Here is a 12,252-nt window from a genome sequence, read left to right as displayed (position 1 = left end):
TTTCGTTTGTTTCTATGGCTAAAGGCTACCCCAGGGCACGATGCCCCACGTGCAGCTTGTCTCCACCTTTTGGTTGTTGCTGCTGTGAACTCTCGTGTAGAGGAGGTGTTGGAGTCCAGGTTTTATGATGCTCTTGGATGTGTGGCCAGGTGGGTGTCTGCGGTCCGCTCTTGTGGAGGACGGCGTTGCAGTTCTACATATAGCCCACAAGGTGGCGCCCACGCTCAGGCAGCGCCGCCTCGGCGGGCCTCTCCGGGCAGCTTGAAAAGCTCGCACTGCCCTTTGTTCAGCATTTCCTCTTGGGGACCTGGAAGGCTAAACCCAGAAACAGCAGCTTTACACCCAATCCTCCTGTGACTGACCCACATCCAGCTACCCAGAGAGATCAGCTCTCAGAACCCGAGAGCTTTGCTTTCAACTTTGGACGGCTCCATAAGGTTCTAACTGGTTCCTGTCACTAAAGGTGCACGGAGATTAAGAAGTGTCTAAGGGGGGCCGGTGCTGTGGCACAGCAGGTAAAGCCGCTGCCTGCAGTGCCTGCATCCCACGTGGGTGCTGATTCGAACCCCGGCTGCTCCACTTCCGACCCAGCTCTCTGCTATGGCCTGGGAAAGCAGTAGAGGATGGCCCAAGTCCTTGGGCCCCTGCACCCCCACGGGAGACCTGGAAGGAGCTCCTGGCTCCTGGCTTCGGATCAGCCCAGCTCCGGCCGTTGTTCACTCCCCAGAGGGAGAGAACCAGTGGATGGGAGACCTCTCTCTCTCTCTCTCTCTCTCTCTCTGCCTCTCTAACTCTGCCTTCCAAATAAGTCGATAAATAAGTGTCTAGGATGTCAAAATCAACCTTGAAGACATTTCGTCCTGGCTGGCATTTGCTAATCACCCATTGAAGGAGCCGCCTCTTACAGTTCAGTGTGTGCCGTTCACAGGCCCGGGCGAAGACGGGAGCCTCCAGGGTCCTCCAGGTCAGCCGACAGGGCCTCTGCATCACTGAGGCACACAGCCCCTCAGGCGGGGTCTCGAGTTTCCATGTCCCCTTCTTCAGCAGTAGCCCTGGTCATCTTTGGGGCTCTACCCCCTGGGTAGACTAGGGGGCTCCTAGCCAGGTGCGCTATCACCCTGTCATCTCTGGCCACAGTGCCCGGTCAGGGGAAGCGGCGACGGGGCTCCCCCGCTGGGCCAGCAGTGTGGACCTCAGGGGCTCTGCAGGGCCCTGCTCCCCTGCAGCGGATGGCAGCCAGCCAGGAAGTCAGGCTGCAGCTCTCCAGGGCGGTTGGGTCTTCTGAGGATCCGGACCCGCCAGGAACCAAAATGGACACAGCTGGACACAGAGCTGCTGGGGCAGGGGCGGGGCCAGGAGGTAGAAACTTCGGAACCCCTGAAGTAGGCGGCAGCTGAAGCCACGATTCCAGGACTCTGGGAATATTAAAGCCAACGTCTTTCTTACGCCGGCCCGGACTTGGCGTCTGATACGTGCGACTGCAGGGTTTTTCCCAGCCTTACTGACGTATAATTGACAAACATAGGGTACCAGGTTTTGGCTCTTAAAACATAGGCAGCCAGACATTTTTTTCTAGTTTCTAGAGCAATATTTATTTAGAATTGTGATACCCTGTGTTTATTTCTCTTAATGTTTATTTCCATCTACTTGAAAGGCAGAGAGGGAAAGGGGGCGAGAGGGAGGGCTCTTTGATTCACTGGCTCAATCCCCAAATGTCCACAACAGCCAGGCTGGGCCAAGCAAAGCCAGGAGTCCTGGAAGCCCATCTGAGAGTCTGAGCGGCAGGGGCTCAGTAGCTGGGCCATCACTGCTGCCTCCCGTGCATTACCAGGGAGCTGGACGAGAGGCAGAGGAGGCGGCGCGGGACTCGATCCCAGGCACTGGGACACAGGGGGACGTCTCCCACCAGTGACCTACCCTGCGCCCGCCCCGTCTAGCCGCTTGAAGCTTACCGCAGCAGTAATGAGTGGATAACATACAACTTAGAAACGTCAAAACCAAACTTCCGGAGAGATCGGGAGCCACCGCTGCAAGGGGCCGATAACCTCCAGTTTCCTTTATCTCTGCCGAGCGTGCGCGGCCAGTTCCCACTCCCTCACAGACCTGAAGCTGCAGGCGGCCTCATGCAGCTCTTTGCTGTGAGAAATCCATTTCCCAAAGAACGCGTTGCCTCCCGGGGGTGTTGCTGAAATGGCCTGGCTGGGACCAGGACAGCCATGATCACGTATCTGTGAAGGATCCAAGCTTGCGGGGTGAGCGCCTGCCAGAACACTGTCCCAGCAGCACCGGCAAACCGTGGCCCACAAGCTAAGAGTGCTTGCCCCATCTCTCAGTGGTTCTTAAACAGTGTAAAACAAAAACAAAATGTGACATTCACATTATGTAGCCTGCCAAGCTCAACATAACTCATCGGGGCCTGTGCTGTGGAGCAGTGGGCTAAGCCTCTGCCTGCAGCGCCGGAATCCCCTATGGGCACCAGTTCAAGTCCCGGCTGCTCCTCTTCAGATCCAGCTCTGCTATGGCCTGGAAAAGCAGCAGAGGATGACCCAAGTCCTTGGGCCCCAGCACCCGCGTGGGAGACCTGGATGAAGTTCCTGGCTCCTGGCTTCAGATTGGCTCAACTCCAGCTGTTGTGGCCACTTGGGGAGTGAACCAGCAGATGGAAGACCTTTCTTTCTCTTCTCTGTCTGTAACTCTACCTCTCAAATAAATAAATAAAATCTTAAAAAAAAAAACAAAACAAAACAAAAAAAACACCTTATCATCTTGGCCTTTTATAGAAAAAAAAAAAAAGCCAGGAGATTGTATAATTGTTTGCCTTTGCTGTTTACTAACTACGAGCTCAGACGTCAGGCCGGTGCTGTGGCAGAGTGGCTAAAGCCACCGCCTGTGACACCGGCTTCCCTATCAGCACCAATCTAGCTGCCTGCCGGTGTGTCCGGGAAAGCCGCAGCAGATGACCCAAGTACGGACCAGGATGGAGTTCCAGGTGCCTGGCTTTGGCCTGGCCCAGATCTGGCTGGTAAGGTCATTTGTGGAGTGAACCAGCAGATGGACGATCTCCCTGTGTCACTGTGCCTTTCAAATAAACAAATCTTTCTTTTTCAAAGACATAAGCAGCTTTGCATCTGTCTCAGCAATGTTTGTTTGTTTTCTTGAAAGGCAGAAGGACAGAGACAGGCAAGCAGCCATCTGCCATCAGCTGACTCGCTCCCCAAATAACCACCACAGCCAGGACGGGGCCCGGCGGGAGTCAGGGGCTTGGAATCCAATCCAGGTCTCCCTCGTGGTGCAGGAGCCCAAGTGCTTCAGCCTCCATTCGCTGCCTCCCAGGGTTTGCATGAGCAAGAAGCTGGTGTCAGACGCGCACCTGGGCCTCGGGGGTCCTGCGCAGTCGTGAGGGCTGTGCTGGTGCCCGTAGGACAATGCCCAGTTCGTCCCTGGGACTGTGGCACATTTTACCGTCTCCCCATTACTTAGCAAGATGAACAAATTCTCTGCCCCGTGACACTTGGTAGTTACACAGGAGCTGTGCTCTGGGGACTGGATGTGAGCGAGCTTGGGGTGAGCGAAGCCTCGCCGCGTCTGTGGTTCAAATCACCCGCAGCCAACCAACTGCAGTCCGAAAACATCAAGTGGAGAATTCAAATAAATGATGTGTAAATTTTAAGATGTGTCCCATTCTGAGTGTTGCGATGAGACCTTACCCTATCCCATTCTGCCTGGGCTGAGTCGTCCCTGTCCACTGCCCCTTGGCCACTTAGAAGCCGTCCCGGCTATCCGGTCAGCTGCGGTGGCTTCACCACGCTGTGTTCACAGCACCTTGACTCACCAGCGGCCTGGGTGTGTCGGGCCCTGTGCTGGGGAGGGTGGGGGGTGGGAAGGGGGTGCTCGGGAAGCCGGCATCCTCCCGAGTGCCTGGCTGGGGTCCCAGCTGTGCTTCCAGGCTGGGGTCCTGCAAACGCACAGCCTGAGGGGTGGCCAGTGATGGCTGTAGCGCCCGGGTCCCTACCACCCACACAGGAGCCTGGGGTGGAATCCTGGCTCCTGGCTTCGGCCTGGCTCAGCCTTAGCTGCTGCAGGCATGTGGGGAGTTAACCAGCAGGCGGAAGACCTCCCTGTTTTTCTTCAGAATAAGAAATGAAAACAATGTAACATTCATGGAAAAATGGAATTAAAACAATGACCTTGAGGTGCAGGACAGCTGGACTGAAGGCAGGCAGCGTTCTGGACAGGAGGCTCGAGGGCTGCTGACTGCAGAGGCACACGCCACCGAGACGGACCGACGTCTGGTCTAGGACGCCACTGTGCCCGGCCTTGGCAGCTGCCGACTTCAGTGTCTCTTTCCCGATTCCCTCCCTCTCTGAGGGCGGGAGCTGAGTGGGGTTAGGTTTTCTTTTCTTTTTTTAAAGATTTATATATTTTGAAAGTCAAATTTGGGGCCGGCACTGTGGCTCACTTGGTTAATCCTCCACCTGCGGCACCAGCATCCCATATGGGCGCTGGGTTCTAGTCCCGGTTGCTCTTCTTCCGGTCCAGCTCTCTGCTGTGGTCGGGGAGGGCAATGGAGGATGGCCCAAGTGCTTGGGCCCTGCACCCACATGGGAGACCAGGAGGAAGCACCTGGCTCCTGGCTTCGGATCGGCGCAGTTCCGACCGTAGTGGCCACTTTGGGGGTGAACCAACAGAAGGAAAACCTTTCTCTCTCTCTCTCTCTCTCACACTGTCTCTCTATCTGTCAAATAAATTTTAAAAAGTCAGACTTACACAAAGAGAGAAAGAGAGGCAGAGAGACGAGAGAGGTCTTCCATCTACTGGTTCACTCTCCAATTGGCCGCAACATCTGGAGCTGCGCCAATCCGAAGCCAGGAGCCAGGAGCTTCTTCCGGGTCTCCCACGTGGGTGCAGGGCCCAAGGATTTGGGCCATCTTCTACTGCTTTCCCAGGCCACAGCAGAGAGCTGGATCGGAAGTAGAGCAGCTGGCACTCGAACCAGTGCCCATACGGGATGCCGGCACTGCAGGTGGCGGCTTTACCCGCTATGCCACCGCACCAGCCCCAGGGTTAGGTTTTAATCCTAGCGCCCAGCTCAGGCCCCGCCACAGGCAGACAGGCCAGAGATCTCTGTTCATTCGGTGCGTGGAACAAAAGCATTTTGCCGTCAGTGGAGGAGGGGCCGTGATCAACGCGTGGGACCAAGAGCAGGGCCGGCACCGCCCTGCAGCACCGTCCCTGGTCCCGGAGACGAGGAAGTCGGTCACCAAGGAGCTGAGGACGGCACTGCTTTAATGAGCTCTATTTAGTGCAGAGTGCAACGCGCGGCGCTGGCGGGCGTCTCAGCCGTGAACAGTGACTTCTCCTCCCATGAGGCGGGTCACAGAAGCTGTCAGCAGACGGATAAGGTATCTGAATCCAATTTAAAAATCACCCGGAAAGCTGGGAGAGTCGGTGCAGCCTGAAAGCCTTCCTGACCCCCCTCACCCCACCAGCCCACCCTGGCGTCAGGCCAGACCCCAGACTTCCTCGCCAAAAACGATTTGTGGGAAAATTTCTTCTACAGAGTGCAGCATGCGTGCAAGGGTCCTCTCTCCTGCTCTCTGGCCGATCTGTTGAGCAGCTGCCCGGTGCACAGGGAGGCAGCGTGCTTCCTCACGAGTTCTTCTGGGGAACCTTGACCGTGACCTGTAAGAGGGGAGCAGACGCGTTAAATCCCCATGCTCCCCCCTGGGTGCGCCCTGGGTGCCCCCAGCTAGTGCTCCCCAAGGGTGAACACAAGGCCTACGTCCCCCCGTCTCCTCTCACCCCTGTGGTCCTCAATCAGGACAACATCCACCAATGGCCCTGAACAGTTTTTTACATTTGTCATTAATTTTATTTGAAAGGTAGAGTGTGAGAGGCAGAGAGACCTTCCATCCAGATGCCTGCAACAGGCGGGACAGGGCTAGGCCAAAGCCAGGAGCCCAGAATTCCATCTGCGTAGCAGGGACCCAAGTCCTTGGGCCATCACAAGTTGCCTCCCAGGCTGCACACCAGTAGGAAGCTGGATTGCAAGTGGAGGGGATTCGAGCCCAGGACCCCGGATCTGAGATGCGGGCAAGAATCCCATACAGCAGCTTAGCCGTTGTGCCAATGCATGCCCCAAATCCTTAACTTTCGTTAGCACTGTTGTGAATACAGGAATTTTTTTAAAAAATATTTTTATTTATTTGAAAGAGTGACAGAGGGAGAGACACAGAGATCTTCCATGCGCTGGTTCACCCCACAGATGGCTGCAGTGGCCAGCACTGGGCCAGTAAGGGACTTAATCCAGGTTTCCCACATGGGTGGCAGGGGCCCAGCACTTGGCCCATCCTCTGCTGCTTTCCCCAGGCCCTTAGCGGGGAGCTGGGTCAGAAGGGGAGCAGTCAGGACACGAACCAGCGTCCACATGGCAAGCTGGCATCAGAGGCGGCGGCTTTACCCGCTACGCCACAGCGCTGGCACAGTGCGGGCACTTTCCACCAATCAGCTGGCCTGACCCAGCTCTGCCTCCTCCCCCTCCCTAGAGATCCTCCCAGCTATCCAGTCCTGCCAGTTCTTCCAAAACAGTGCTCCATTCGCCCTAACATCTTAGGTCCTGGGGCCACCAGCGTCGTCAGCCGACACCTGGGTTCCTCCACAAACCACAGGACCATGATCTCCGCGCTTCCTGCCTCTCACACCACAGCTAACGGACTCACCGTTATAGGCCACCCATGCCATCTGAATCTCTCTCTAATCTGGGGCCTGCTCCTTGACTGCGGCCCGTCTCCCCGAATCCCACAGCCATGCCCACCCCTTCCCCAAGGGAACAGACGCATGTCAGTGCCCCAGCGCTCCGCGGGTCTGGCTGGAAGCCTGGGCTGCACCCGGGAGCCCTGGTGTGGCTTCCCTGCGGATATCCACACTAATCCTCTCGAAGCTTCTCTCTGGTTCCTGTCAAACACACTGGCTTCCCTTCCCTGCTCGGCCACGCCAGCAGCCAGCCTTGTCCATCCCCAGTCGGCCAGCACAGGCGTGGCGAGCTCCTGTGTTCTGAGACAGCTCTCATGTACACACCACAAAGTCTGCATGTTTCGAGCTGTACAGTCATCACCACGCTGACTTCAGAAGACCTGCATAATCTCCAAAAGAAACCTTGGACCCATTAACCGGCACTCCCCAGGCCACACCCTTTCTGTCCTAGGCGACCCGATCCCCTCTGTGTCCGCTTCACAAATGCACGTGGAGGCCGGCACCGTGGCTCAACAGGCTAATCCTCTGCCTTGCGGCGCCGGCACACCGGGTTCTAGTCCCGGTCGGGGCGCCGGATTCTATCCCGGTTGCCCCTCTTCCAGGACAGCTCTCTGCTATGGCCCGGGAAGGCAGTGGAGGATGGCCCAAGTCCTTGGGCCCTGCACCCACATGGGAGACCAGGAGAAGCACCTGGCTCCTGGCTTCGGATCAGTGAGATGCGCGGCTGCAGCGGCCATTGGAGGGTGAACCAACGGCAAAAAGGAAGACCTTTCTCTCTGTCTCTCTCTCTCTCTCACTATCCACTCTGCCTGTCAAAAAAAAACAAAACAAAAAAAACCAAATGCACGTGGAGTCCCTTCATCCGCTGCCCCTGTGCTTCCGGGGCAAGCCCACACCGCTCTCAGGAGACGGCCCTCTGTGGGCACCGCGTGGAGCAGGCACACTGTGGGCGGTGGGGCGGGCAGGCGGCAGCCTGGCTGGGAACTGAGCTTTGTCACAGCAGCAGGACGGGGGCGCGGGGGCTCATTACGTTATTACCCCTCCGCTTACACTATTATACCTTGGAACATTCTCCTGATAAACAAGCAAATATGTGGCTACGGCCTGAACGTGACTTGGCTCCCAAGCTTGTGCAGGCACTGAACCCCCAGAGTCCTAGGTTAATGGTGCCAAGGGGTGGGGGAGTATGATCCACTTTCAGTGTTCACAGGAGGTGGGCCTCATGGGAGGGCCTGGGCTGGGGGGGGGGGGTGCCCTCGGGAGGGGCATAAAGGCCGGGGTCAGGCTGTGTCTCAGCTCCCTGGCTCACCACGTGGTCTTCCCTCCGCGTGCTGCCAGCCCAGCCCGAGACTGAACCAGCGGGGCTTCCTGATCTTGGATCTGAACCCCGAAAGTGCGAGCTCCCGCAACCTTCTGTCTAGAGTGACGTGCTCAGGCGTTTGATTACAGCGACCACAGCCGACTACCACGCACGCTCTCTGCACCCCAGCGAGTGTCTCTCCCAGCCTGTCTTCTCACATACAGAGGTCCCCGCGTGCCCCCCTCACTGCCTCCTGGGTGGCGGGCCACCCACAGCCTCCCTTCCCTAATCATGGCAGAACCTACCCAGCTTGGCCCATTTCTCTTGTGTTTAAATGTCACCTCTGCGGATGTTTCCTGGTTAAACTGTAACTGATGTCCATCGAGGGAGAAAATCATTTCCACTTTAGTATATTTCCTTCCTGTCTTTTTAATGTCTATAGACAGACAGACCGGTGTTTACAAGGTGCGTTTTATTGTTCTAAAACTGGGCTTATGCAGCCCAGGAGGCAGCAGGGGACGGCTCAAATAACTGATTCTCAGCCACCCATGCGGAAGACCTGGATGGAGCTTCTTGCTCCTGGCTTCATCCTGACTCAGCCTGGCCGCTGTGGGCACTTGGGGGATGAACCAGTGCGTGGAACATATTCTCTCTCCCTCTCTCTCTCTCTCTCCCCCACCCCTCTGTTTCCTGCCTTTTAAATAAAAAATTAAAAATAAGTAAAAATTAAAAAACAAACACTGGGGCAGGTATTGTGATGTGGCAGGTTACGCCCCCACTTGGGATGCCCACGTCCAGGATCTGAGTGCCCAGGCGCGAGTCCTGCTGATGCACACCCTGGGAGGCAGCGAGGGCTCAAGCACCTGGGCCCCTGCCACCCACGTGGGAAACCCAGCTGGAGTTCCTGTCCCCTGACTGCCTTCACCCAATCCCAGCTGTTGAGTGCGTTTGGAAAGTACACCAGCAGATGGAAGATCTCAATCTCTCTCTCTCTCTCTCTCTCTCTCTCGAAAGATTTATTTATTTATTTATTTGAGAGGTAGAAGTACAGAGAGAGTGGAGAGACAGAGAGGTCTTCCATCTGCTGGTTCACTCCCCAAATGGACACAACAGCCAGAATGGGGCTGATTCAAAGCCAGGAGCTTCTTCTGGGTCTCCCACACAGGTATAGGGACCCAAGGACTTGGGCCATCTTCTACTGCTTTCCCAGGCCATAGCAGAGAGCTGGATCAGAAGAGGAGCAGCCGGGACAGGAACTTGCACCCATATGGGATGCCGGCGTCCCAGGCGAAGGCTTAGCCCACCACGCCACAACGCCACAACACAGGCCCCCAGCTCTCAATCTCTTGTCACTTTGCCTTTCAAATAAATTAATTAGTTTAAAAATACAATTGGGCTTATATTGCATGCACAAGTATGTAACTTTGTTCTACTTTTTTTTACTTTAATGGATGAGCATTTTCCACACCAAATATTTCATAAAAAATTTTTAAATTATTTTTTTCACTTATTTGAGAGAAAAGACAGCTTCCATCTGATGGTTCAATCTTCAAATGCCTGCAGCAGCCAGAGCTGGGCTGGGGCCAAAGCCAGGAGCAGGCGCTCCATCCAGGTCTCCCAGGTGGGCGGCAGGGACCCAAGGACTTGAGCCTCCACTGCTGCTTCCCAGGGTGTGCGTTAGCAGCAAGCTGGATCACAAGCCGAGTAGGTGGGTTCAACCCCAGGCAGGAACATCAACATGGCCCCAAGTCGGTGCCCCAAGTTGGACTTAACCCCAGGCAGGCACATCAACATGGCCCCAAGTCGGTGCCCCAAGTTGGACTTAGCCCCAGGCAGGCACATCAACATGGCCCCAAGTCGGTGCCCCAAGTTGGACTTAGCCCCAGGCAGGCACATCAACATGGCCCCAAGTCGGTGCCCCAAGTTGGACTTAACCCCAGGCAGGCACATCAACATGGCCCCAAGTCGGTGCCCCAAGTTGGACTTAGCCCCAGGCAGGCACATCAATATGGCCCCAAGTCGGTGCCCCAAGTTGGACTTAGCAGCTTCACGAAACACCTGCCCCTCAGAAGTATTTTAACGGCTACTTAGCACTGCATGATTGGATGTTCCAAGGTTTAGCATTTAGTTGACCTCCGATTTTCCCCTCTTACAGGCAACGCTGTGATGAACATTTAGGGAGCTAAAGCTTTCTTTGTATTTCTGATTGTTTCTTCAGCTGATAGTCCTATTACTAAAATTGCAAAATAAAAATATAGGGATATCTTCTGGCCTTTGATAGCCAAACCCCCATAGCTTGCTGCTGCTTGCTTTTTTTTTTTTTTTTTTGACAGAGTGGACAGTGAGAGAGAGAGACAGAGAGAAAGGTCTTCCTTTTTCCGTTGGTTCACCCCCCAGCAGCGCACTGCGGCCTGCGCACCGCGCTGATCCGAAGCCAGGAGCCAGGTGCTTCTCCTGGTCTCCCATGCGGGTGCAGGACCCAGGGACTTGGGCCATCCCCCACTGTCTTCCCAGGCCACAGCAGAGAGCTGGACAGGAAGAGGGGCAACCAGGACAGAAGCCGGCATCCCGACCAGGACTAGAACCCGGTGTGCCAGAGCCGCAGGTGGAGGATTAACCTATTGAGCCGTGGTGCTGGCCGCCTGCTTCTTTTTTAAAAGAAAAATTATTTATGGGGCCAGTGCTGTGGTGCAGTGGGTAAAGCCACCGCCTGTAATACCGGCATCCCATGTGGGTGCTGGTTCGAGTCCCAGCTAATCCATTCCCGATCCAGTTCCTTGCTAATGTGCCAAGGAAAGCAGCGGAAGGTGGCCCAAGTCCTTGGGCCTCTGCATCTACTTGGGAGACCTGGAAGAAGCTCCTGGCTCTGGCTTGGCTCAGCCCTGGCCATTACGGCTATTTGGGAAGTAAACGAGCGGATGGTAGACTTTCTTTTCTCTCCCTCCCTCCCTCCCTCCCTCCTTCTCTCTGTAACTCTGCCTTTCAAATAAATATATATCTTTTTAAAAAATTATTTATTTAAATTATTTAAAAGGCACAGAGACACAAAGAGACAGAGACAGAGACAGAGAGAGAGAGAGAGAGATCTTCCATTCACTGGTTTACCTCCCAAATGCCTGCAACAACCCAGCTGGGCCAGGCCAGTGCCAGGAGCCTGAAACACAATCCAATCCAGTTCTCCAGGTCGGTGGCAGGAAACCCAAGCACCGAGCGACCACATGCTGCTTCCAGAGTGTCAGCAGCAGGGAGCTGGACAGGAAGCGGGGCCAGGACGTGACGCAGGCGCTGATAAGGGACAGAGTGCCCCAGCCAGCGCCTCGACTGCGCCCCGACGCCTCCCGGGAGCGTCTCCCTCCTCTGCCCCGGGGCCTTTCCTTCCTCTCTGGCGCTGCAGCCCTTGGGTGCCACAAAGCCCAGCAAGCGGCTGAGGGCCCAAGGGGCTCAGTCTCTCGTTCCTCACAGGGCGGGGGGAGCCTGGGTCTCTGCCTTCCCCGGTTTACAGGGGGAAATCAGTCAAGAGCCGTAGCCCGCCCACCGCAGGCACCGTACTCACCGTCTTCACTTCGGTGTAGGCCTGCAGACCGTACTCGCCCAGCTCCCGGCCGCTGCCCGACATCTTGTAGCCACCAAACGGGGACTGGGCCCCAAACACATCATAGCAGTTGACCCTAGAATTGACCAAACACATCATAGCAGTTGACCCAGATTTCAGATCAGTCTAGGGGGTTACATGTTCCACATGGTTGTAAATCGTACTGCGGGAAGATGGAGGGCGGAACCAGGGTCACAGCTGGTCATGGACAAGGCCACGGACAAGGCCATGGACAAGGCCACAGCAGGCTGTGGGAGCTGGGCCTGATGGCAGTAGCACACAGCCGTTGGGGCGGCTGCCTCTGACTGATCACTTTGGCTAATTAGCAGCTAAACTTTGTTATTTGGGGACAATTCTTAAACATTATTACATTTATTTTCAGGTGTACAATTCGGTGGCTTACAGTCTACTCCGTGTCCCGCAGCCGTCACCGCTGTGATTCCAGAGCACCTCTCGTACCCAAGGAAAGGTACCGTGACCGCTAAGGGTCACTCGCGTCGCTCTCTGCACTGACCCCTGGCAGGCCCTAGCCTTCTCTGTCTTCACGGCTCTGCCTGTTCCGGAAACGGCAGAGACCACTCACTCCTGTGCGCACTGTCGCCTTCGT

The 12,252-nt window shown here is 55.9% G+C and overlaps 1 protein-coding gene across 1 annotated transcript in view; it reads right to left on the bottom strand.

Moving 5' to 3' along the window:
• Positions 1-5,269: 5,269 nt before the first annotated feature.
• Positions 5,270-12,252, bottom strand: part of ALDH2 (aldehyde dehydrogenase 2 family member) — a 29,879-nt gene continuing 22,896 nt past the window's right edge. Inside the window, exons 12-13 of the mRNA XM_062182548.1 lie at positions 11,607-11,721; positions 5,270-5,682 (exon numbers count right to left, since the gene is read on the bottom strand). Of these exons, the coding sequence (XP_062038532.1) occupies positions 5,650-5,682; positions 11,607-11,721 (148 nt within the window). The 3' untranslated portion in view covers positions 5,270-5,649. The remainder of the gene's footprint in view (positions 5,683-11,606; positions 11,722-12,252) is intronic.

This window comes from Lepus europaeus, chromosome 23, assembly GCF_033115175.1.
Source record: "Lepus europaeus isolate LE1 chromosome 23, mLepTim1.pri, whole genome shotgun sequence".
NCBI classification, from domain to species: domain Eukaryota; kingdom Metazoa; phylum Chordata; class Mammalia; order Lagomorpha; family Leporidae; genus Lepus; species Lepus europaeus.
Note: the sequence above shows the minus strand (reverse complement) of the source record. Positions and strands in the feature narration are given on the sequence as shown.